The sequence below is a fragment of the Passer montanus genome, unplaced genomic scaffold (assembly GCF_014805655.1).
Source record: "Passer montanus isolate IOZ18808 unplaced genomic scaffold, ASM1480565v1 scaffold3, whole genome shotgun sequence".
Classification (NCBI taxonomy): Eukaryota; Metazoa; Chordata; class Aves; order Passeriformes; family Passeridae; genus Passer; species Passer montanus.
Genome location: NW_024367707.1, coordinates 6,283,504 through 6,310,480, shown reverse-complemented (window position 1 = coordinate 6,310,480; position 26,977 = coordinate 6,283,504). Strand labels below are relative to the sequence as shown.

The 26,977-nt window shown below is 36.9% G+C and overlaps 1 protein-coding gene across 3 annotated transcripts in view; it reads left to right on the top strand.

The window, feature by feature from the left end:
- Window positions 1-26,977, top strand: part of CDKL5 (cyclin dependent kinase like 5) — a 129,320-nt gene that overhangs the window by 42,858 nt on the left and 59,485 nt on the right. For all 3 annotated transcript variants that reach the window (XM_039714290.1, XM_039714287.1, XM_039714288.1), the window contains exons 2-3: window positions 7,172-7,401; window positions 7,933-7,967. In XM_039714290.1, coding sequence (XP_039570224.1) covers window positions 7,338-7,401; window positions 7,933-7,967 — 99 coding nt within the window. In that variant the 5' untranslated portion in view covers window positions 7,172-7,337. The remainder of the gene's footprint in view (window positions 1-7,171; window positions 7,402-7,932; window positions 7,968-26,977) is intronic.

Genomic DNA, 26,977 nt, shown 5'->3' with positions numbered 1-26,977 from the left:
TAAATAGTTTTTATTCACCTTTACTTTTCTGTACTCTTATGAGAAAGATCCATCTCAGCCAAATACAGTGCAGAGAGGAACATCTGACTTTTAGAATGTGAATGGGAGTTATTTTTAGAACAATGAAGACAAAACTGGGTTGGAAGGAGGGGGGAACTTTGTCAGATTAGCAGAATTTCAGTCTCACTAAATCACCAGCATGCTTTGTTTGTGCACGTATGAAAGTTTCAGTGGCTGATCCAGTTAAGAATGCATCAGAGGACTTTTTCTGAAGTGGCCAGGACTTCTGCAAGTGTTGTTTTGTCTGCTGCCAGCATGGCAGGGCAGCGGCTGCTGTCCTTGGGGAGGAACCGCGCGGTGCCAGCGGATGCCAGGGACCCGGAGCGTGATGGGCACACTGGGGAGGCCAACTCTTCCCACAGCTGCCCTGCTGAGCTCAGGCTTCAGAGCACACCTCCAGCTGACTGGCTGCTTCTTACATGTCCCTTTCAAGAGAATGTATTGTACTTTTCTTGGACAGGAACACCCTCTGCCCTCGTGCTTTTTTTTTTTTTTTTTCTTATTATTATTTCTAAGTCTGTATTTTTAAACACTGGAATTAGCTGCAAAGAGAGTCCTGATATGTAACTCAACATAGCAGCTTTCTTTGGGTACTTCTAAAGATGAGAAAATGTCTGTAATATTATTTTGTAATATTATATTGAGGATTTAAAGTTCATGGCAGATTGTCAAAAATAATATGGAACTAAATCATAGGCAACATGACAAATTAATATAGGATATTACTGGAGACTGGTGTTCTGAGAAGAGAGGAGGAAAGATTAAAATCAAGAACCAACTTCCAAGGAGACCACTACAAATATTGTGTCAGATAAAAAAATATTAGCTTCTTCCCCAGCAAGCTATTCTGTCACAAAATAAAACCTTCTATTATCTTAAAAAAAAAAAAAATTATTTCTCTTTGCCTAAGAATATATCACTGAGCCAAAGTGTGCTTTTACTTCAACTACAAATGTTGGGCGCTTGTGTTGGATAGAAATGAAAGTGTAAAGTGTCAGGTGCCTTGTGCCAGAAGAAACTGCAAAGGCTTTGGGTTTCCCAGGTTGCTGTTGAGAGTTTTATTCTCTGCACACTGATGATTTTCCTTCAGAGCTGCCACAGGTACAGTGAGGCCCACCCAGCATGCGCCAAGGCCGGCGTCAACTGCGTAAGGAGCTGTCACACCCACGGCAGACTCACTTGTTAAGGTTCTTACTGGAGAGCAAGACTAAAATGGAAGCAAAATTATCTTTCCTGTCCTCCCGTTATGACTCATGGGAGCTGCTTTTGTGCTCAGTGCTTTCATAATCAGTCTGCTTATTTGTCAGTATGGTCTTAGAAGCATCCTGCTAAGCACCCACTCTTTTTGAGTTGGCCACAGCTGTTAGGGAAGATCGTGAATCCTGTGTTTTAACTCAGAGAAGTGAATTTAGTTCATATATCTAGGATGAGCTGAATTTATTTTTGAATCTGTACTTGGATACAAAAAAAAAAAAAAAAGCATTCATCGAACAAGATAAAACAAACCAAATCATTATTTCTGCCTGGCCTTCAAGCTCAGTTTTCCTTTAGGAATTTAGCCAAACAGGTATCTTGAGTAGTTGGGAACTGATTCACCCTTTTTCTAGTTGTTTGCTTGCTACAGGATGGGAACTTTGTTCAGGTTCTTCCCCCATGCACTCCTGGCCCTGTGGCCATGGAGGTCTGTTTTCTTTAGGCCAGTTAAGTGATGATGCTTTCCCTTGATGTATAATCATTCAGATGCATTTGCAGGTTTCAGTGTATCAACAGCTATTAAAAAACCCAAAACCAAAAAAACCCAAGCAAATTCTTCAAAAAACAGCAATGGTGAAGTCAGGGTCGAATGCTGATATTAGTAATGTCAAGAAAAGCTTTCTGGAGTTGAGTTTTAAAATCTGTGGGCCTGTGCAAGGAACCCTAGTGTTTAGCTTTTATATAATTTGTTCAACTTTGACAGCTTTCTAAATTTTGTATTTATTTTCACCAGCTGTTTTCATTCCTAATTTTTTCTTATGAGCAGAGGAGGATAGATTGAAGTTTTGAGTATGAAAAATGGCTTGCTATAATTGTTAAGTTCTTGTTGCTTTTTATCTCTTCAGCTTTTTCTTTTTTCAACTTCCTTGTTGTGGATTTCTTCATATTGTGAAATCTTGACGGCTCTTTCTCCAGAAGCTTATCTCATTTAGAAGGTCTACTGTCCCTCCATAAAATGGAAAATAATGTGGTATCTTTTTTTCCAAATTATGGAGCAAGATTGATACAATGTCACTAGGAGTATGATTGGATTATTTTTCTCTCCATTCCTTAAGTCAGAATGTTACTGCTCATTTCCTCTTTACAGCTTTTCATATACTGATTTTTTTCTTCATGATCAGTAATTTGTCATTATAAACCTGACACATTCCTCTGGATCAATAAATCCAGAAAAAAAAAATCTCACCTATTTTCTTTGCCCTGTCACTTGTGTTTACTGCTATAACACTGAATTGGATGTTTGTAGCTCTAACTAGGGTTTTCCTGGAAAACCTCAATGAATAGAGCTGCGTGTATATTGGGGAGGAGAAGTCAAGGTGCTGAATGATGCATCATTGCTAACAGAAGTGGTTAACGCTTCTTTCATCCCCGTACCTTGTTTGACAGAAGACATGGCAGGGTGTGCATTAATGCATAACCATCAAAGATGGGATGGTATAAGTTCTTTACATTTGTGTAGGAATCTGCTGTTTTGTTAATGCACAGAGGAAAATGTAAACGAGCCTCTAGAAATTCCTAGTTGTGGCCTCTTGGTGGGTAAACATAATAAATAAAACAAATAAAATTTACTTCTTGTTTTAGAATAGCAAGAGGGGTGTATAATCTGCTGGCAAGAAGCTTGTTTAAGAGCTCATGGATGACTTTGAAGTCAGAAGTTTGTAACTAAGTTCAGCAGGATGCAGATTGCATTCTGTCATGATAAATGAAATTAACTGAATACTTGATTTTCAAGATGAAGATGTACAAATTTAACTGTATTTCTAGAACAGTTTTACTTCTCTACATTTTGTGAAGCCAAACATCTACCTCATGTGTTTCATAATTCTCACTAAGTGTCTCTGCTAAAATCTAACTCTGTAAAAAGTGCTTCTCTCTCCACACAGATATTGATGATTATGAAATAAAGAATAGCATTTCTACTTACAATTGAGGCTTTGGGTTGAGTGAGTGAGCATGAGTTTAAGTCTCATGCTTTTGGGTGATGCACTAGAATTCTTAATGCAAGAATTTCCTGGAGGGAAAAGGAGTTATGAAAAAGCTGGGGTTTTTCCCCACTGCTTTAATTTCAATTCACATGATCAGGTACCATAATGCTGTAGTATTCTGTATGCTCATTTTGAAAGTGTTTGTATGTTTTCTGGGATTTACGTGTAAGCCTGACATGCTATTGCAGAACAGCTACTTTTCTATTAAAGTCTCACACTGTTACACTTCTGAATTAAATAAAACTATTTTTTTCTTGTTCATCTCATGACGTTTCATTTTGCTGAGTTGGCTGTGTGTTTTGTAGAATATCATGGTGATGTTGAGAGCATCTCATAGGTCTGTTCATTTAATTAATGAATTGTTGATGTGCTGTGAATCTGACTGCATTAGAAAGGGATGTATTAGGAGAATGACTGCTATTTCCATACTGAGAGCCTTTGAGAGGTAAATTATGGCCTTGTTTGCACTTCTGCAAGGGTTATTCTAGCCAGCAAGCAACTTAGGAAAACAAAACAGTGTGGCACTCAGTGCAAAGAATGAAACTGAGGCAGCTATTAGGTGTTCCTTGTATTAGCTAAGGTTTTCCTTGCTATTTCCAGTGTTCAGCTTGAAAGAATCCAGCCTGTCCTCACTAAATTACAGAATAAAGTGATTCTTGCTATGGATAACTTTCTTGAAATTAGTTTTTGTTTAAGCTTCTGCTTTTTTTAAGCTTTTGTTTAAACTTCTAAGTGTTTTTCATTGTTTTTGTTATTACAGTTACTCACTCTGACATTCATAAGACTCTGTGGCATTCATGGAGCTTTGAGTTCATGTTACCAGATTCCCTGCAAGAATCAGTGGTTATCAAAAAATCTTAACAAGGCCAGTGCCTTTTGAAAAACAGGAGAATCCCAAACAAAGGGTACTGCCACTGAACAAATATTTTTAGCAGCTTGATTTTAATCTTTCAGCAGCTTTTGAAGGCAAAGATCTCAAATAAGCATATAAATTTTGTCTAGAGAGTAAATGGGTTTAACTAGTCTGACTTCACTAACGTTTGAATTATAGCCCAGTTTGAGGCAAAAGAGAGTTGGGGCAAAAAGTGTTTGGGTATGAATCCATACTACTGCTGGGTGCCACTAGCCATCTTTTACTAGCTTTCCTTTTAATTTCAAGATTAAGTTCTCATAAAGTGCCCTCAGCAGAATTTGGCACAAAGCTGCCTGGAGCTAGTGTAAAAGAGGGGGTCACTCGAGTGCAGTTTGCTTTTGGGAGTCCCCCTGTGTGCATCTGTGTTACCTGGGATGTCAGTCAGTCAAGATGCACTTTGGGGAGATTTAGGGAAGCTGGATTGTGTGTTTCTTTGGGCCAGTTGAAGTGTGTCACTACTGGTGAGTGAAAATCACTGAGTTGACAGGGTTTTATCTTTAAGGAATTACATGCAAATGCTTCTCTAGGTGCTATGAATTCAGGGGATCAGCTTTCTGTGGCTCTTCTAATTGAAAGTGAAAAGGGAAGATGATACGTGATCAGTGGGGAGAAGAGGTACAGTATTGAATATCATAGAATTTTAAGAGTTAGAAGGGACCTTAAAGATCATCTTCTCCCAGCCCTCTCTGCCATGTGCAGGAACACCTCCCACTAGGCAGGATGCTCAAGGCCTTATCCAGCCTGGCCTTTAACACTGCTGGGGTTGGGGATCCACAGCCTCCCTAGCTGGGGGATTTCAGAAACGAAGATTAGCTGCTTGCAAGTCTAACCTTTGTTCCCAATAAAAAAAAAAACAAAAACAACTAGAATTCATACTGAATAAACTTGCAGAACTGAAAATAAAAATAGTGGGTCACAAGCTGCAGGCCTGCATAGCTTTAAGTAGTTTATGAGAAATTTAGGAATTATGCATGAGGGACAAAGGAAACTGAATCTTAATTTCTTCTTGAGCTTTTGGTACATTATCTCGTAAGTTTCTTTACTGTTTCTTCATATATCTAGGAAGTATTGTGTACACTGTTAGGCAGAATGAGAGTGTACAGTGATAACATTTGCAGATAAGTAATCAATTTATCACAAACTAATTTCTGGAAGGACTTGTCAGTGAATCATGTTGGGAGCTGAAGTAACAGATTTGGTGATGTTACTGAATAGTGCTGATAGAAAACAATATATGTTTTCTGTCTTTTCCTTTCTTTCTGGCAAGTAATTTTGCTGTTCTGAACTTGGCTGACCAGTTTTGTTGTGTCTCGCTTGCATTATGGTGGCACTAGTGGTTGTTTCAAGGTCTCTGTAGCAGTATTTCTGTCACTCAGCTGCAGCAGGGGACAGGCAGCTGCACCCTGTGCCTGGCACCAGCCTGTTCCAGTAGAAAGCTGAAGCAGCTCAGTGTGGGCTCTGTTCTCATTTGATGGGTGCAGCTGAGCAGATGCTCCTGTTTTTCTAGGACCTCATTTTTTGAAGTTCGTTAGTGTAACCAGAAAGTCTGGACAAACAGCAAAAAGGCTTTTGTGAGGAGATGCCAAATGAAATAGGAGGAGAACATATGGGAAGGGAAAGGAAAGAGTGTTTTGTACAATTCACCAGTGAAGAAAAAATTGATTAATTAAAACAGTAAATTAAACCACTGAAATAATTAATAAAGGACTGGGCAGCTTTTTCTAAAAAACAAAAGCAAACCAGAAAACCCTAACTATCCCTTTAATTTGCAACTCACTGCTTTATTTCCAAATCACTGTGGTTGATTAACTCCGGAGTTGTTTCTAAAGTAACAACCCCTCCCCACATGATCTGCCTGTGTCTTGCTGAAGCAAATGTCATTGTGATTCTCCTCCACCCTTGGCTTGTCCTTTTGTTGTGTATGACCTGGTCAGCACTGGGCTTTTGGCCAGCACCCCTGGCTTACAGTGACATCCCATTTGTGTGAGCTGAACCCAGCATTATTGGGTCACACTCACCCATTACACATAACTTAATTAAATGTGTTCACTTCCATCCTACCATCCCGTTCTTCATGAGTAGGTCTGTCCTTAAGTCACTGAATTGTAAAGATGATATATTTCCAATTCATGGTGAAACCAGTTGAGAGTTTTTCTTTCCCCATTTTTGAATATGGGATATATGCCTTTAATATTAAGGGAGCACATGCAGTCTGAATTAATAAAATCAAACTTCTAAGAGAATAGCAGAGTAGGGGTAAGCCAAAAACAACCAAAAAACCTTTGTTCTTTACCCTGTGTATAGTTGCTTAATTTGAAAAATTACTTCAGTGTTTGGGGAGCATTGAAAAAACCCTTTGAAGACATTTTTTTTTCTGTTTATCACATTACTTAAATAAGTTGATAATGGAAATAATTTTAAAATCTCATTCCTAGTCAGTTTAGCAAATTAATTTCCTTTAATTTTTTTCTTAATAATCACAGAAAATAGTAGTAGAAAGCTATTTTCTCCTGTAGAGTGTTCTTTCTGCCATAGCCTTTTTATCATTACAGTGGACAAACAAGAAATTAACTAATCAAAATTTGTTTCTGTACCTAGCTATCAACATACACCAAGTGGACCATAAATAATTATAAGCTTATTTTTGCTTACTGAGGTAGTTCCTGACAACATTTTTTTTTTGCCTCTGTTCTGTAGAAAATTACTTTATGCCAGTTAGTTATTATTGCAATAGACATCCTGTGTATGGGATTACAAGGCCAGCTGTTGTGTCAGATGTATGGTGTCAGTGGGTTCTGTCCATTTTACCTGCTAAGCTCTCCTGATCATAAAATGTAGAAGTAAATTAATTGTCTGTTAAAATTGTTAGACTAAATTGGTGTGATGTCTGTGTACCATTGCTTTCTCTTACTGAAGTAAATCAAACTTCTAATTATGTTATTTTCTGTTCTTTCCCCAGGAAGCTATTGATTGCCTAGAAATTAAAAGAGGGTGTGAGAAGTCTGATTGATCAAGGTGGAAGTTTTTTTCGCAAGAGCCTTTTCACAGCTGCCTTTTGCAAAATCTTCAGTCGGTCCCGTTTGTGCCATGTTTTGTGGCTCTCACCGTAAGAGGAATTTGTCTTGATGAAGATTCCTAATATTGGTAATGTGATGAATAAATTTGAGATCCTTGGGGTTGTAGGTGAAGGTAAGTAGTATCTTCATAAAAGATTAATTAGAATTTTATAGATTTGACAGATGATAATGAGTTACCAACTGCAAAATTTTTCTTGTATGTGTTTATTTTCTATAGCTTCTGGCTAATTTCTGTGTCAGATGGATGAAGGAGTTTGGAAGCTGAAAGGAAGGGAAGATAAATAGAACAGTTTTGTGGGGGCTTGGAGTTCTTTTGTGCTTTTGGGGTTTTTTTCCTTTTAAAACTTTAATGTATTGATTTCTCATTGGTGGTACTAGGGAGATGCAAGTTATCAAACTTACCTGCAAGAGTATTTTTAAAAAAAAAATGTCAGTGTTTTAAAATCCATTTACTCTTGAGCAGTTTTTATGAAATTGTTTCAGTGTACAGAGATTTAGTACTTGTATATGTAAGTTCTGAATAATAATACTGGGAGCAATGCTGCTTCTATAGTTAGAACGTTGCTGAACACTGTTTTATCTTGCCACTTTTAATTTTTTTTTCTGCTTTGAGATGGCTTAGCTCTCATCTTCTCTGTTTCAGGAGCCTATGGCGTTGTACTTAAATGCAGACACAAGGTAAGTGAATTACTTTTCAGTCAGAGGGAAATGTTGGTGTTTGAGTGAAGCAGTGGCTGTTGATGAGAGCTAACATGTTAATATGTATGAGACATGGCATCTGGGGTGGACTTTTTCTTGCAGTAATTTACTTAAAGCAATCTTAATTGCAAGTTTCAGTGGAAATGGCTATACCTAGTACCAGATCTCGGATTTTTGTGTTTAATATTTCTCTGAAATATTACTAATATTTTATTAATTTCAACTTAGAGATTTTTTTAAGAAAAGAGATGACAAATATTTTGGAACACAGTTTATGCTCAAGCAGTCTTAATTAGAATGCCAAACGATTTGCCAAATACTGCTGTAGAAGCACTTGGCTGTCTTGGAAGGGGCAGGGGAGAGAAAGGGGAGTCCATGAGGGATTTCAGCATCTGTAGGATGATCAAATGGCAGTAAGAAAGGAGTGACTTTTTTTGGTTGTTGATTTTAATTTGGAAAAGGAAGAAGTTAAAAAGGAAAGAAAAGCAACTGTTTGATTCAAAAATGAAGTTTGGCAACCTGTCTACACTATTTTAACTAGTGTGTAAGATGGATGTATCTGAACTTGCTGAGAGATGACACAGAACTGACACAAACAAACTACTTTGCTGTCTTTGGAGCTGCCGTGTAGTCATTTAGCAAAATAACTTCTCTGAAGCAAAACATTTCAGAATCACAGAATTGTAGTGATCCAAGAACATATAAAAGTCTTTTCATGTAGTTCATGCCTTTTTTCTAGAAAAATGTAGGACTTTGCAGAGGGTTTATGTCCCTGTGGTGGCTTTTAGCGTGTACACAGAAGGGCTTTTGCACACAGTGTATGCTTCTGTCTGGTGTGTCTTATGCTGTTGTACTGACTTAAAAAAAAAAGAAAAAAAATATAGAACTTAAGATCCTCTCCAGCTGAAGTCTTGTTTGGCTTGGGGATGTATAACAGTCAGTAGAGTGACTTAGGTAAATTGGATCTTTTTAGATATTTGTGGTATGAAAAGATCTAAAATTTTATGGTATGAAAATTCAGGGCAAGTAGTTTAAGAACACTTGGGTAGTGATGATACAGTTTGTACTAAGCATCTCTATTCTTTGTGGAAAGTAACCTCACTCAGACTCAATAAATTTCTCAGATTACCAGCATTGCTGAGTGAAATTTAAGCTGTGCATGTCTATTCATGCTCATGCAGAAGAGTTCAGTACTAAAAGTATGGTGTATTGGCAGGGTAATCTGTTGCCAGGTTCCTATGAGAATACCTTGCAGCACACCAGATGACTGGAAAGGCTTTCCTTTAGCAGAGGAAGGTGTTCCAACAGCCTGTGTAAAACTGCTGCCTTCCTTGTGAGCATCTACATTTTTTGGTAGTCACTCCATTTTTTTCTACAGCTTCATCTTAATGGAAACAGCTGTGCTAGAGGTTTTATACAAAGTGGTATTGCTTTAAGCTTCTAGCAAGTAGGTTTACTAAAACCTAGAGTTTCCAGTTTTTGGAGATCTGAAGGAAAGGTGAGACATGTTGCTGTTTTCGTCTAACTGATTTATGATTCTGACTTAAAGCAAGCTGAACTGAGCCTCTGAGAGCAGATGAGTTTAGGAGCTGTCTATTTTACCAAAAGAAGAGTAACTGTCTAAAAGTTAAATGTTAGCCTTTCCTACTTGTATAGGAATACAAAGATTAAATACGCTTTCATACAGTCTTAACAGACTTACCTGGAAATCCAAGGATGTATGGTTTGGGGTTTTTTGTTGCATTTTTGGGGATTTTGGTGGTTTTTTTGGGTTTGTTTGGGTTTTTTTGGTTTTGTTTTGGGGTTTTTTTGTATTTGGTTTTTCTGTGGGTAGGAATACAAAGATTAAATACGCTTTCATACAGTCTTAACAGACTTACCTGGAAATCCAAGGATGTATGGTTTGGGGTTTTTTGTTGCATTTTTGGGGATTTTGGTGGTTTTTTTGGGTTTGTTTGGTTTTTGTTTTGTTTTGGGGTTTTTTTGTGTTTGGTTTTTTCTGTGGGTTTTTTTGTTGTTGCTGTTGCTTTTGCTTTTTTGGTTGTTTTTTATTTTTTTTTTTTTTAAATTGTACTGTTTGGCTGCTGGTGGGCAAACTTTTGAATGTAGAAGTATTTATATTAATGTTTATAAATAGTGGTAATATGCCAGGATCAAATTCCCAGCTATTTTAAGTCAATATATCTCCACTGTATTGTTGAGAGGGTAAATTTTGTGTGAAATGAGGAGCCAGCCCTTAATTGCAGCAATTTTCCAACATGTAATCCACTAGTGCTTCAGTAAATATGTAGCTTTTTACCTCAGTGCATTTCACTGGCATGTGTGTATAAATTTAAGTAGGAGAAAATGGCATAAGGAACAAATACCTTGTCATTATTATATGTGTTTTTCCTTTGCTAAAGGAACATTACCACAAAAGCTAAACTAGCTCCTCTAAAATGACTGTGTTTACATTATTATACAGCCTGTTTTTATCCCAAATCCTTCATTGCTAATTTTGGTTTCTGCATAAAGATTATTTGTTTATCTGATGGGTTTTTTCTGATGCTAAGCTAATGCAAATGATGTTGAAAAAAAAGCAGAGATCATGTTCTGAAAAGCTTTTTCCTATTTTTTTTCATTTAGTCAGAGGATGTTTCCTAGGGAAATACACTGAAGTGCATTGTGTTTAAAAATACTGGAAATACATTTGATTGTTACAAACTGTTTAAAAAGGCTGTCTTGGCTTATTTGAATTTTGGCTGTTTTCTGAAAAGAGAAGCTGCCTGAACAGTTCAGTAGTGTCAGAGATCATGGCTGAGGAAAAGAATCTTTGCTAATGTTTAAGATTTGTCAAATGTTTGCCCTTTAAATAAGTATCCATTTTACTTTACAAAGTGGTCTTCCTGCTTCAGAGTTGTTGGGCAGCAACATGATAGGAAGATGCTGTGGTAAAGTCATAGGTCTCCAGAGATGGGCACATGGAGAAAGAAACCTAAAGAAAAAAAATTAAGCCAAAAGCCAGTGTGAAAAGGAAATGTTACACTGTGAGATAATGAACTGTGTTTATAGGAGGAACACTGACAATTGCAGCTGCAAGTAGAGTTTATAGAAATGAGGTGAATACATCCTTAGATGCCTGAGGTAAGTGGAGAAGATGATGATGCTGGAGCAAGGGTTGTTTGTTAGGATGAGGCAGAGCTCACCACACAGCCAGGCTGGAGACGAGCTCATCCGAGCAGGCAGTCAGACCATGAGAGGCATTTGGACAATGCTCTCAGGCAAATGCTCTGGTTCTTGGGCTGTCATGTGCAGAGCCAGGAGTTGGACTTTGATGATTCTTGAAATTTTAAAATTTATTTTATTGTTTTCTGTCTTTTTCTTCTGCTATATGTTGCTAAGATATGCTCTGTTTCAGAGTTTTATTTAATTTGATTTTATATAAACCCTTGCTATCTTTATCAGTCACAGAAAATGATCTCTTTAAGAGGGCCTGGCCCTCTTAAAGGGCTCAACAAAGTGGGCCTGAATGCATTTTTAAATGGGAGAGATCATTCCAGAGGGAATGGTAAGGGAGGTTTAAGTTGGATATCAGAAAAAGGTTCTTCACCCAGAGAAGCTGGGCACTGGAACAGCTCCCCAGGGAGATGGTCACAGCACCAAGCCTGACAGAGTTCCAGAGGTATTTGGACAGTGCTCTCAGGAACATGGTGTGATTCCTGGGGTGTCCTCAGGCATACATCCCTAAGGATGTGCATGGCCACCAGTTGGACTCGAGGGTCCTTGTGGGTCCTTTCCAGCTAAGGATATTTGATGATTTTATGAAAGTTAATGTTTTTTGTTAATAACATCAGTCACTTTGTAGCCATATGAATAGAATGATGCTGCTTTGATATCTGCAGTTGTGCTGTGTTGTTTCTGTGTTGTTGAGTCTTTTCTAACAATCCAGATTGGTGATTGAAGGTTCCCATTCCCTTACCTCCTCCTTTGTGTTTGTCATGTTATGAGCCCTGCTCAGATATGGATGGTATTCATTGCTAAAAATTGTCATTCCATCCCTCCTTTGCTCCCCATGGGTAATATTTAGAAATGGAAGGTGCAGGGCAAAGTTAAGAGAGCTTTCAGAGTGAAGAAATCAACTTGCTGTGGAAGGGGATGCTAAAATTTTTTTTTCTTTTCAGATGTGTTCAGTTTAAAGCAGTACAGTGTGAGAGTGTTTGCTGTCAGTACCACAAATTAGGATGGCTTAAGTTGGCTTGTCCATTATAACATTTCATGCAGTACAAAGCTGGGGTGCAGAGACACCTGATGCTGCAGAAGATGTTCAAAACAAGAAAGGTGAGGGAGACAAACAGGGAATCACCCTTGTACTTTAGCAACAGAGGTAAATGAAAGAAGCATAGAAGCCTGAGTTAAAAATAACAAGAGTGATTCATCTTGCTTTGGAAGGATATGTAAAATGTATTACTGATGGTTTTCAATTTAAATTAAGTCAAAGACAAGTAATTTGTTGCAGTCACAGTATCTCAGATCAGTATTTCTTTTAATCAGACAGTTTCTTCCAGTTGGTCACACTAAGGACTCTGGATAAACCAGATATCTTTTGCCCTTTTTCTTTCATTTCTTAAACAAACTGTTTGTATTTTTGATACTATTTCACATAATCTTTTTATATGAATTATTGCTGTGGCTACTGGTGTTGCTAAGTGAAAGGTTACTGCTTATGGCACAACTAAGATCTTCACTTGGAAGATTGCCAGTAAATAAACAAGCCCCCTAGTAGTTGCTGTAAAATCCATCTGCGAAGGGATTATATATCATTACACTTGTAATAATACAGGAATCATATTCAGACGTGCAGCAGTGTGGCTGCCCTTAATGGCTCTTAATTGCAAACAGCTTGTACAGCTGTATCTAATTTTAAGGTCCTTGTAAGTGAAATCCTATTTTTAAGTGTGGATGTGATGAGCACCCAAAGCAAGGCTATCTGTACAAATAATTTTTTCTTGCAAAAAGTTGAAAATTTTATATGTTTATATCAAATGCTGATAGTTAAATTTTAGGAACATGATTACAGTATTTCTTAGAAGCAGTAGCAGAAGAAGTTTAAATAGCTGAGTTTTAGAGACCTGATGTAGGGTCTTGGATCATTAGGAAAGTAGCGGTGCAAGCGAGGGAATTTATAGTTAATGCAAATTATTATATGGGAGAGGGAGCAGCATATGGCTAATTATAGGACTACATCTGTAGTAGTATGAACTTGGCTGAATATTGGATTACAATCTGGTCTTGTCATCAAATTGCAAGTTACTGTGTAGCATAATTGATGCAAACAAAATGGTATTTCTAAATTTTAGGCTAATTGTTTTCCTGTGAGGTATTCTTGTGGAGTTTTTAAACTTTCCTAGGACACATGAGAAGCTCTAAGAGAACTAGGTTAATCATTGATTTCTGGACACTCTGTATTTAAACAAAGGCCACTAGGAGCATAACTCAGTGTTTCAAAAGATCATTCATGTAGATTATTAAATGTGCCATGGTAAAAATGGGTCTGGATCTGTCTGGCTTTCAAAATTATTTGTATCAACCAAGTTAATCTAAAATTTAAATGCACTAAAGTGTCTTGAATATGCTATTCACATTACCTTATTTTCTTAATTTTTTTTGGTGAATTTAAAGTCCTTTTTTCTAAAACTCAGGAGTCATGCAAAATGAACTTTGACAGTAGGTAAAACATTCACAATAACAGTGAAAACTTTCCTATAACTTAATTTTTTTCTGAAAACTGTAGTCTCTTCTTGGCTCTGTGTTTTTTCATCAGTAAAGATTACAGTGTGTTTTTAAATAGTAAGTTGTCCCTCTGAATGTCCTGGTTAAAGCAATTTATATTTCCTTGATTACTCACTTATGCGTAATTCCTAACTCATGGAATACCCTCCTAAAATATAAAAAACCATTTCTATTCTTTTTGAATAAAAATTCTTGGTATTTTTCACTTCTTTTTAAGTATAGTGGTATTTACTTGTTGTTCAAAGCCTGGATAACAATAAATGGGGAAAAAGGAAAGTAGTTTCCTTTTATACCATTACAGCTGTTAAAAATTGTACAAATTTATAAATTCTTGCGCAGAGGACCTAATAATTGTACTTATAATGTGTGGTTTGATCATAGCTAAAAACCTAAATAAGGGACTAGACAAGACAAACCTGACATCAGAGTGTGGTGATGAAGAAATTTTGGATACAGTGGTAAGGCAAGTGAGCTCTTCAAGTAGAGGCCATTTTTGCTAAGACTGCTTTGTGCTCTTTTTTGAACCAACAGCAGTTGTTAAATGTGTGCACAGAACTGGAGTCATTCTTTATGAAATCTATGCCTTATTTCACATATTACAATTCTGAAACTCTTTAAAACACATCTTTTTGCTGTGTGTAGCTGCAGCTGCACCTGGCAATAAAGCTTGATGTGTCTGCTGCTTGCTTTTTTTTCAAGAATAGTCCAGTTGCATGCTAGCTTCTCATTTTCTAAAGTATATCTACTTGTGCTTTTCTTATTTAAGATAAAAACTAAAACATTGTCTGGATTTATAGAGTATTTCCATTTTTACCATCCCTGATTAATTTTTGTTTAAATTGCTAAATTAGATCCATTTTTATGGAAGTCCCTTTTAAGCTCTAACACCATAGAATATAGTGGCTTTACTTTGCCCATTATGAGAAATCACACACTGCAATTTCATTTTCATTTTTTTCAGATGTGTAGCAAAGTAAGGATTTGTTTCTGAGCAGAACAGGTAACTCTTTTTTGGAAACAGATACCACCATTGCTCTCCAATTTTATAGTTGTTTGCACGTTAAAAACTTTGAGTAGGCATCTTGTCTAACACCATAGAATATAGTGGCTTTACTTTGCCCATTATGAGAAATCACACACTGCAATTTTATTTTCACTTTTTCAGATGTGTAGCAAAGTGAGGATTTGTTTCTGAACAGAACAGGTCACTCTTTTTTGGAAACAGATACCAACATTGCTCTCCAATTTTACAGTTGTTTGCGCGTTAAGAACTTTGATTAGGCATCTTCTGTTTCTTTATCCATGTGAAGACTGATTTCTGTACAGTACTGGGTGTAGAAAGATTAGTACAATAAAGTTCAGTGTCTGTCTTGCATAAAAGGAGGGTGAATATTTGCAGGTCTTGAAGTGAAATGATTATACTCATGGATGTCCATTTCTTCATGGTTCATTCACATACCCTCGTACCCACACTCTTAAGAGTTTAAAGGGATGTGTGTGTGCTCAAGAGAGGTGTCTGATTTGGGCAGTAACTCCAGCATGCAGGATGGAGGACAAGGGTAAGGAGCTTTTATGTCCCCACTTCATCTCTGAAGTTCCTCTGGGTGGTGATGACAAGATAGTTCTCGCATCTTTTGTGTATATATAATGTTTAGACATTGTCTGTTGTTATGGGATAGTCCTTAGCTTCAGTCTAGCTTTCTTCAACTTGCATGGGTCTGTTTTCTGCTTTTCCTTGCTTGGAGTTTGTGTTTGAAAACTATGTTCATAATCTATTTCCTTGATGGGCTAACAGAAGATGGGCTCATATATTATAAACTGCAAGCTTGTGGCCATCCTCCTGTTGAGGGGTGCATGGTCCACTTGTGAATCAGCTGTGCTGCAACCTTCTGGGCTTGGCATAATGTTTTACTCAATTTTACTTTTGAAACACCATCCCACGAACAATATTCTTGATTATCAACAGTGTTATTTCTTCTCATGCTTGTGCATGCACTCTCTCAGTTCTTCCCCCAATATCCTATTCATACCCTGATCTGTTACACATTCCTGCAGCAGAAACAAGATGTCTATGTTCTCTGAAAGGCTGGTTGTTCTTTTTTCAGTTTTTGGCATAGAAGTGTGTTGCTTTATTAAACAGCTCTCCTAATCTTTCAGTCCAGAAAGAATCCTTACAACACTGAGAACTCCTTCCCAAATGCATATTATGAAGCATATTTTTCATACAGTTCTAAGAACAGAAGATTACCACAGATTCCAGTATGCTGAAAATTATTTGCAAAACAGTTTTCTTAGACTTAACTTTGGCTGAACAGGATTATCATCATTATCAATTTTCCTTTAGGTTATAGATGGGCTTTTAAAAAATGTGGTTTTGAGGTATGACAGAGATAGGTGATATTTTTAAGTGTGATAATGCACTGAAATGTGGAAAGATGAAATTCTGTAGGACCTAAAAAACTTGACTGGTTCCACCTACCTCCTCTTTTGACAGTATGCATCTTGACCAGGAGGCAAGCTATCTTCTTGAAATCAATTAACATTTCCAACAGAGATAGAGTAATGCCATGTTTATGCACAGAAATATGTTGCAGGCAATGCCATCTGCAGAGCAGAGCTGACTAGCTGCTGCTTCTACAGGATCAAGTTTTCTATGACTGTTTGTGTGAAAAACTCATCCAAGGGGTGCCTACCATTTTTTCTCCCTCAAAGCATCAGCCAGTGAGGAATGGTGTTAAGAAACATATACAAGATAGTGTCTGATGGACTTGCACCCTGGGCTCTGAACCTGTTCTAATTTTGTCCTTCTTGCTTCCACTGCTATAAATGTTGTTGCAGTGCTAAGGAACTATTTGGGAAGCAAAAGAGAATCAGTAAGAGCTTCCCCAGTGTCTTTTAGAAAGGCTAAACATAGGCCAAACGACATCCATCCCATGGACTCTAGCAGGTTTAAAAAAATAGAAAGTGAGAGAGGGACATTTCTCCTCAGAAATTCTGGGGTAGGCTAAACATAGGCCAAACGACATCCATCCCATGGACTCTAGCAGGTTTAAAAAAAATAGAAAGTGAGAGAGGGACATCTCAGAAATTCTGGGGTGTAGTGCCCCCTTCATCCATATTCCTCAGGATTCCTGAAAGTGAGAGAGGGACATTTCTCCTCAGAAATTCTGGGGTATAGTGCCCCCTTCATCCATATTCCTCAGGTAACATAAAAGAGAATGCAGAGTAGATGTCTAGATGATGGCAGGATCAGAGAAGCAAATCAAGGGTGATCAGCCTGTCTATAGTATGTCTCTATTTCTATTTAGTAGGGTTCTCAATGAAATGGATAATTTTTAATATGTATTGTTGTAGATGAGCTTCACTTCCTTTACCAGCATCCTTCCAATTACACATGTGCACATGTACAGAGCTGTGCACAAGTGTGCATACACACACACACATATTTGTTTAATTAATGAGTTACAGCATAGTGGTCTCTTCTGGTCAGTTTTAGAAAATGCTGCTATAAATTCCTTCTATAGCTTCTGCAAAAGTTTTTATATGTACTGGTTAGCACACTGTTGCACTTTTCATTTTTATGGATGTAAGGAGAACTAAACACTTGTGTCTCAGTATAAAATATGAATGGCAATAAATCTCTTCTTTTATCAAAGTATATACCAGACATGTACAAGGCTTTAACAAAAATATGAATAAAAATTTCACAGCCCAAGTCTTGTGATTATATTTTCTCAGCTTTCACTTGTCTCTTCATCTGAAGATTGTGTTTCAGGAACTTTGTGAAAATTTATCCTTATTGCTAGATTGTCTTGTGTTTTTTCCTAAATATGTTTGTCTGAACAAAGACAATCTTTTACCACTCCTGAGCTATTAAAACAAAAATGGAAATGAAAGTTCTGCTTAGTTTTATAGCTCTGTATCTACAGTAAACAATGAGACCTAGAATTTTTCAGTGGAAGAACATGCCCTTCCTGAACAGATCTGGCTAGGAACCAAATCATGAGGGCATAGTTTATTCTTGCAAAGAACAAATATGTGGAAAGATAAAAGTGAAGGAATAATTAGGTATAGGAATCTCTTATCTATAGATTTGTTTGAGGTTTTTCTCTTGATTTTTAGACTGGAATAGGTTAACAATTAACGTTCTTCAAGCCCACCTTCTTATTTTTTGAAGAGGTGGTGTTAATTGACTGTTCAAACTACCTGAATGAAACCTGTGTGATTAGACTAATTCTTTTTCTTTTAGTTTTTCTATGAAGATTTCAACTGCATTTAGAGTAACCAATTTACTTATTTGCTAACTTTTTTATTTATTGCTACCTATCCAGAGCTATTGCTATATTATTTTATACTGCAATGTTGTGGAGATTTAAAAAAAGAAAATCACACCCAGAATCATGTTATGATGAAACCAAGTCAGATTTAGAACATTCAAGCACAAATGCTAGTCAACAAGCTGCTGTTAGAACTATTGTTTACTCTCTGTACCACCAGAAGGCTTGCTACTATATCAGTTTACAAAGGACAGAAGGCACCCTTCCTCTGAGGGAGCTTTGTTTTCCATATCTGCATCTAGTTTAGACCAAGTGCTGCAATGAAGCTCCAAGCTTACTTGTACAGGTTTAGCTTTTGGATTTTTTTGTAGTAATCTTAAATCAAATCTGAAGTAGGAATCCTGTTGCTCAACATTAATGAGAAATCTTGCTAAGTAAAAGGTTCAAAACCGTTACTCCACAAAGAATCATAAAGCTTTTCCAATTGTTAATTCTTCTTTCACCTCTGTTTAAATGAATATTTATCATGCCTTGAAACTGAGAAGTATGGCTCTAGGAGGTCAATATACAACATACATTCTAAATCCAGAATTTTCTTATGAAAACCTCTCATGTTAAATATTTGAGCTCTTGCTCAAGGATGTGATCTAAAGCATTCTTCTGGAGGCTTAACATAAGGAGAAAAGCTACTTCTAATGGGGCCTTATTTGCAAGTTATTTAAAGTTTTATTGATCTCAGGTAGTACCTTCAATTATACCAGAGAAAGGAAATGCAAAGCTCATAGCAGGGATATTTATACCTTTGTGAAGATCCTCACCAGTGAACATATATTTTATTCTCTAATATGCAGGTGAAAGAAGGATGAGCTTCAGAAATTCTGGTCTTGCTGCTAGTTATGCCAGATTGCTTTGTGGGATGTGAGAATTGACGCTGCAGTTACGTTGGCAATGGAGATGTTCTTACTTCAGTAGCACAGTTTGGAATACTTCGTGTTTCTAGCATGTTAATTACAAATACAGTCTAATGAACTCTGATGATCTTAATGTAGCAGTGCAACTCAAAGAATAATGATCCAGAGAAAGTAATATCCCTGAGGTTACTAGTCTTGATAAGATTTGGAAATGTACCTTAAAAACAAGTGCATGCATGTAAGTTTATGCATGCAAAAATAAAACATTCAGACAGAAGGGCTGCAAAGTTAAGTAACTTGGGTGGAATTAATCTCACCCACTGTTTCAGTGCTTAGGTCTTGCATAACCAATCTCCCTCATTTATATAAGTTGAGAGAGTCCAAAATCCGAAAAGCAGCTCTTACCATCTGGAAATTATTAAAACCAGTAACCTTCTGGCCAGATCTTCTCTCCCTCCCCTGCTTTTACTAACTGTGGGGAAAACCTTGACAAGTCACACTGAGTCTCTAACTCTTAGCTGGCTAAAGCTAAATGAGATAGACTCTACCTTAGGAAATATTTGGCCTTTTATATAGATTCATTCAGCCTTTTAAAACACAGAATATAATGGTTCTCAGTTTAAATTTAGCCTTGGAGGTTACTGATTCTATTTTAGGCCCGGAGAAGGGCTTCAGTTTCTTTTGCATACACCAGTATTTCTAATGAAAGAATGCTACCTTTTCCCCTCAAATATGCCTTGCTTATATATACTGTGATAAACTTATTTTTTTTCCCTCCCCATAATTTTCTAGACTTCTCAAATACAAAATTCATCATGGAACACCATATGGATACCCACGCAGTTGTCACACAGCTGTCAGCTTCTAGTATTTGAGATGGCATAGCTAGTAACCTGTTGCCTCCATCCCCCGTGCATACCAGAACACTGTGGAATGAGACTCATCTGTGGTTTTAGTGGGTTTGCAGCTATTTCTGAATTCTCACCATTCCTCTGCTTTCGGTTAAATTGGGTTCCACTAAAATTTTAATGTTCACAGATTCATTTATTTGTTATGCTGCTTTTAACACTAACTTCTCAGTCGAGGTGCCTTACCCCTGTTCTCTTTTCCAATCTGTTCTCAGGCTGCATTTGTCTGCCTTCTTTTCCCAGTTTCTTTAGCCCATGTATTCCCTGGCCCTTAGCTCTTCACTCTGCACTTTTGTATCCTCTCTCCCCACGTAGTGTTTCCAGTGTTTGTGATAATAAACTCGGTGAAATCACGACGCTTTTCCTTCCCCTTTTTTCCAAGAAGTATTTGTTTGTCATGCTTGGGCAAACTTTCACAGTGAAGTTAAAATCTGTGTGGTTATTCTTTTCTTTTTCTCATGGCTCAAAAGTACATGTGTTGTGTGTAAGATGTAAAAGGGCAACATAGTCTTACTGGTAGGGGCAGTTTTTGGTAGAAGAGCTTTTTTTAGTCTTCCCAGAATTTCTGTGATGTTATGGCTTTTTTTCTTCTTATTGAAATATAAGGGAAGATATACTGATCTGGCCACAGCTTTTCAGATGCTGAAGAAACTGTCTGAAATAAGTCCACAAACTCTCTTTCTTGATTTAGCTCCTAAGCTGAAATTTCATCTGCATGAAATGCTATTTTTATGAAAAGTTAGCTGCCATTTCTTCTTCATCTGTTAGTAGTAGCAGAAATCTTCCTTGGATGCAGATTCCTTTATTTCCACATGTATGGTTGGCTTCTCAAGTTAGCTAAATTACCATGCAGCTTGTGTAGAGGCAGCCCTCCTGTTCCCCTGACCTCTGCAGCAGTGATCAGGAGGTGTTTGAGCTATGAATTTTGCCTGCTGTCTTTCTTTTAAGCAGTTTGGAATAAATTTTAATCTTAATGCTATTCTATGAAGAAGAGAATCTCTAAAAGGAATACACTTTTAGATGCTTCACAGATAAAAATGGCAGTTTTCTTAGAAGGCAAGAATTTCTCTCTTATTTTCCAGAAAGTGCATTGTCTGTATAATCCCAGACAAGAAAAGCATTTTTTTTTTTTTCTCTGCAAACATGAATGTAGAAACTTTGAGAAGAAATTAGGGTCTCCACTTAAATACCCGTCAATATACAGATTGGAAAAAAACTTCTAAAATTTAATTTGCTTTGGTATAAGCGTAATGTCGACAAAAATATTTCCTGATGAAAAAGACCTAGAGAGCAAAAAGATGTCTTGCATATCTCACAAAATCATTACAGGTAGAGGAGGGTATTGTTTTCTTTCTGTAATACTGTTGTCTAATGTGAACTGAAGCTTGAAAATACAAGTGGCATTTCCTGTTCAAATTTATCATTCCCTGGAGAACAACACAAAAAATATTCTCATTAAACATCTGAAATAAGTGAAAGGGAATGACAGATTCCGAGGGTTAATGGAAACATCTATGAAATGTTCCATAGCCAAACCTAACAATGAGCTGACACCAAAATACCAACAGTGATGGTTACATCAGGTAGCACCTTTTACATACCAAATTGCATGAAGAAGACAGGGTTACAGTGTTACACTAATTTGTTCATCCAGAATGTGAGGAGAAAAACTTTTCAGTTTAAAACTTTATTTTATTTTATTTTTATTTTATTTTATTTTATTTTATTTTATTTTATTTTATTTTATTTTATTTTATTTTATTTTATTTTATTTTGTTTTTAATTGGAGGCACTAAACATAAAAGCTGAATTCTAGACAGGAAGACCATTGTAGCTTAGGCTTTCCCCCAGATGTGGAGTGCTTGCCATTTCTAACTAATTAATGTGTTAAAACCAAAAATAAACTCTACCTTGGCTCTTGCTTTTGCTCCAGAACAGATCTGGAATGGCTGCTTGGTATCTGAATAGGCAATTGCCACCTCTGGTTTTTAAGGCCCACTGCAGAATACAGAGGAGTTATTGCTGCCATTTGCACTTGAGAGGTGTTAAAGTTAGGGCAAACCTTGTCTCTGCTTGTGCAGCATGGAAATGACAGTAGCTGCTGCTATGTTTAGGTGTTTTTCCTTCAGCGCTGAGTGCCAATTTTTTTCAAAGATAGTTAAGCTGAGTTATCCAAGTTTGAGAAATCCTGTTGTAGCGTGCACACTAAAACAAAACTTTAGTTGGTATATAAAAATTGTTAACATAGAATTAATAGTGGTACTTTAGGATGGGTGGATGGATGGATGGATGGATGGATGGATGGATGGATGGATGAGTACAGACATTTCAGAAAAGATAGGCTCAAAAGAAAGGGGAATGACATTTCCCTTTGTGGGAAAGAGTGTCTCAGATGTATGGTGGTATTTTCTGGGATGGTGTGGTGGTCCACTCTTAGGAGAAAAGTGGGTCACAGCAGATGGATGATAGTGTGGTTGAAACCCTGTGGTTCGGAGTTAGAGGTGATACCAGAAACTGTGGCATTATTTTGGGTTTTTGCTGTAGACCAGCTGATCAAAGTGAAAAATGGCCAAAGCCTTTTTTACACAGCTGGTGATGTTTCTGAAACGTTTGTTTTTCGGGGGGGGAACTCTGACCCTTGTTTTCAGGGGGGACTTTAACTTCCCTGGCATTTCCTGGCCAGGCAGTGTGGTGGGATGTAAGCAGTCCCAGAGATTTCTGGAGGATATCAGGGAAATTTCTTGATATGGGTGATGGAAAGACCAGCCAGATTATTAGAATGATTGGCTACAGTGTTTGCATAATAGTGGAGCTCAAGATCATTAGTACATTGAGGAGAAAATGTTAGAAAGTCCAGACCTTGAATAGACAGTATTCCAAAATCTGATAGGTGGAGATTTCAAGGGAGGCAGCTCTAAAAGGCCTCTCTGACATTCCCACATGAGTCTTGAATCTGAAATGGTTCTAGATGCCCATGTTTAGGCTACTGAGTCATGAGTGGAGTGACTGATCAGTGTAGAGCTCTTAGAAGTTTGAGCACACAACTCACATACAGCAGTCTGAATATGGATGGCTTGATCTGAAACTGAATTTCATATGAAGAGTTTCAGCCTCAGAAACCTGCTTGACAAGTTTGCCTTTGGTTCAGAGTAGGTCTTGTTTTACAGTTTAAAGAAAATGCCTGGTAGGTTGTTGATGCAAAAAAAAGACAAGACCCAAAAGTTTAAAATGTGAAAGTACCATATAAAAATAAATTTTATCCACTGCAGAAATAAAGATTTCAAAACTAAAGCTTGGGATGTGATTAATTTCAGAATTTCAGCCAATCATCCTGAAATTATTTTGACTCTGAGACTTAGGATAACAACACTGAGTACTTTGGCAATGATATATATTTTTAATAAACAACCAACCAACCAACCAAAGTAACTATTTTCTAATAAGTTCTACCTGTTCTTGAGTTACAAGCTGCCCAGGAAAGGAGCATTGCAAAAAAAAAAAAAAGAAATACAATATAATTATAAATATCTTGTTGACCTCTGAATCTATGGAGTCAGTGATATCTTAAAGGAAGCCATGAAGGTCATATAGTTTGTCTTACTGCATTTTCTACTTTGTAAGCACTTGCATTACAAGCGTCAAGATTATGCTATAAAAAGTAATTAAATAATGCTGGTATCTGCCAATGCAGTATTATGCTATTTATAAATAACTTTCATTTTCACAATTACCAGTGTTAACAGACAAAAAAAACCCCAAAACCAACCAACAAAACAAACAAAACCCTGAACAAATAGAACTGGAAGAAGACAGAGGTTTGAAACTGAAATTACTATTACTGACATTCCTGCATTGGAAGAATTGTATAGATATGTACTGAATTTGGTTTCTGTTTTACATCCATGGTTTGGATTAAACAATACTGTCAAATTGTAAAATTATATGGATTAGTGCTACAACAGAATGAAGTGAAACACAGATTATTTTTTTAAATTGCTAAAATAGTACTAGTTTATTATGAAAAGCTAGAATAGCTACTATTTATGGTGTTTAAAGCTGTTTTTTATTCCAGATCCTTTTCATTACATTATTGTACACATTCTTTGGAGATGCATATTTTCTTGGAGAAAATTGTGAATGAATATGAAAAATCCACTTGGAAAAATGGAAGTTCTGATGCTAACCACTATCATCAGCCCAATAGTTGGTAGAAAATACTGAGTGGGTTTACTTACTTTCAAGTGTTCTTTTCAGTGTAGTATTTGCACCCTAAATTAGTAGACTGCAAGTCTTGAAGAACGTAAAATTCATGTTTTGTAGTGCACTCCTTAGGATTCAGGTGTGCCTCTTCACAACTGCTCAAAGCAGAATCAGCTACAGCACGTTGCTCCAAATCTCATCCTGGTGGATTTTGAATGCCTTGAAGGCTACTCAGAGCATCCCTAGAAATGAGGACATTCAAAATCAGCAGAAGTGCCTTCCAGCCCCAGTTGTCCTATGAGCCTGTAAACTTCCTGCAGGCTGGAGAGCCCCTGGCATCAGCATCATTGTCACTCCAGCCTGCCACTGGGCTGGAGCCCCAGCCTGGGAGTCCATGGACACAGATGGGCCACTCATTTGGCTTGTGGATTCATCTGGTAATTGGATGAGAAAAGCCTGCTGTTTAGGACTCCCTTCTACTACACTTGATTTAAAACAAATAAGTAAGGTTGGTAATGCAAGCATTTGCTGGTGACATCTGAACAAACAGTAAAGTTGTTGCAAGTTTTTCTGCAGGACATAGATAAAGAAATCAGAGAAGCTGTTTCAATCTGCATGTTTGTTGTTTTTTTTTAATAAAAAAGTCTCTTTCCATCATCACCTGCACTTACTGGTAATTTCCTGTCAAACTTGTAGCTGAAGGTTTCAGCCTTTTCTTGTGCTTCTTTCCTTGGTGAAATAGCTGAGCTTATATGACTGTTCCCCTTGAAAATCTTTTAGAGTGGTCTAAGCTTTCCCTAACCCTCTTGTTCTTCCTCAGGAGACAATGTGACCATCTTCCCTAAAGTAGCACATCAAATATAGAACTCTTTGTTCCATTAGGAGTCTTCCCCTGCACTTAGATGGTTAGTAAATAACATTCTGCTTTCAAGAGATAAAAAATTGATTTGTGGTGATTCACTCTAGGTGCTTCTTCTCAAGTAAACTCTAACATATATGTGTTGGAAAAATTCTAAGCAATTTTCCAGTAAATAAAGGCATTGTGATAACTCAGACATTCTGTTCTGTCATTATTTACAAAAGGCTCTGTCTCTTCATAAAAATAAATAGGACTTTTAGATTAGAAAGTAATTTCCTGAAAGTTCTCCTATGCTAAGAGTTATATTTCTTAGATAAACCAAGTGTGAGGGTTTTACCTGATAAACAGAATTTCAATTTTCTCAAGGGAGAAATAGAAGGTTGAAACAGTGAAGCATCTCTTGAGGGAAATTCTCTAAAGTTTTTTTAGGTGTAGAAGAAGACACAATATGCTGTGACTTCATATTGTCAAACTCTTTGAAAAAAGAAATTGTGTCATCTTACACATCTTTCTCTGTAGAGAATATTTTAAGGTAATCCACTAGATTTTGAAAGTAATTGCCAGCAAATAATATCAGAAGTGTTGAGGCAGCAGGAAGTTGTGTTCCAGTCTTGGTGCTGTCTGTAGGTGGTGGTGGTTTAAGGCAGAATGGAGATGGAGTCAGGACAGTGTCTGGGCAGTGACTTAAGGACCTGGCATAATTGCAGGTAATGATGCCTGTGACCTTTCAGAACATGCATTGCTTGGCTTAGTTCAAAAACATTCATAATTACAAATGTCACATTTATGATAACGTTGATCTGACTAAAATGCTAATATTTTATGTTCCTGTTTTGAGAGTAAATTTGAAGAAATATTTGGCTGGGTTTTTTTTTTTAAGCTTCAATTTAGCAACTCATGAAAAATACTTTACCATCTTGTAGTGGTTTTCTGGGCTTTTGTTGCCTTGCGACTGACTGCTTAATGTTCTGGGATTTTTCAGAATCAAGATTATTGAAAAATCTGTTCTAAATACTTTACTGTTGTAGAACATAGTATGCAATGTTTATGCAATTTAGAGTAAAATTGTACTACTTTGTTCTGAAAAGACATTAGCCATTGGATATGTTTGGCTGCATTTTGTTGATTTTTTTTTTAATGTGTGTCTTTGTTGTGGCAAACTAAATTGTATAAATGTAATAATGGATCAGTGAGGCTCAAACCAGGTTATTCTCACTTCTAAATATTTTTTCTGACATATGAATGCTCTCTGTGAGTAGAGAATGCAATTGATTTAACTTCTTCTAGGATAATTTGAGTTTGGGCCTAAACAGCCTCACACTTGTACAGACGGAAATGATGAGGCAACCACAGAACATGCCATATCATATTTTATTGTTTCACTTAATACATCAGTGTAAAACCCTGATGTGATGTGCTAAATAGTGCTTGAGCATTACCACCTGAGTAAAGGCAGCAATGTGCTGCTTGTGCATGGGATGTGCTCAGCATCGACTGCTGCTGTCTCTGGTCACATTTGTTGATATTTATAAACATTTGTTCTTTCAGTTGCTTAAAAATTCCATGCTTGAGAAATTCTTTTACTTGTACAGGGTGAGGCAGTAAAATTAGAGGTGAACAATGTAACTTTCAGAAGGTCAGTCTTACCTATTTTTCAACAATCTTGTTGTGTTCCTGTGCTTTGTGTCAGATTTTCCATGATTTGCAAAAGAAAAAGGAAACTAACAGAAACTTTGAAATAAAACAGGGACAAACATTTAAAAAGATTTTTTTGTAACATAACGTTTTCAAGAATAGGATATGCTTTCTCTTTCCAGACAATAATGGTTGTAGTTCTAAGATCTTGATTTATGTTAAGCAGCGTCTTTTTCCTTGAGTACTCCCATCAAGGATCTTTCAAGAAAACAACAGATACTTTACTCTGCTGTTCTGACACTTGTGTTTTGTGCTATATATAATTACATAAAATGAAAGTGACTTCTGTCATATAAATTTTGTAGAGACAGTGGAAAAATAGAGGACCTCTGTCCTTTAAATGAGATAAAATTAAATGGTTTTGAATTAG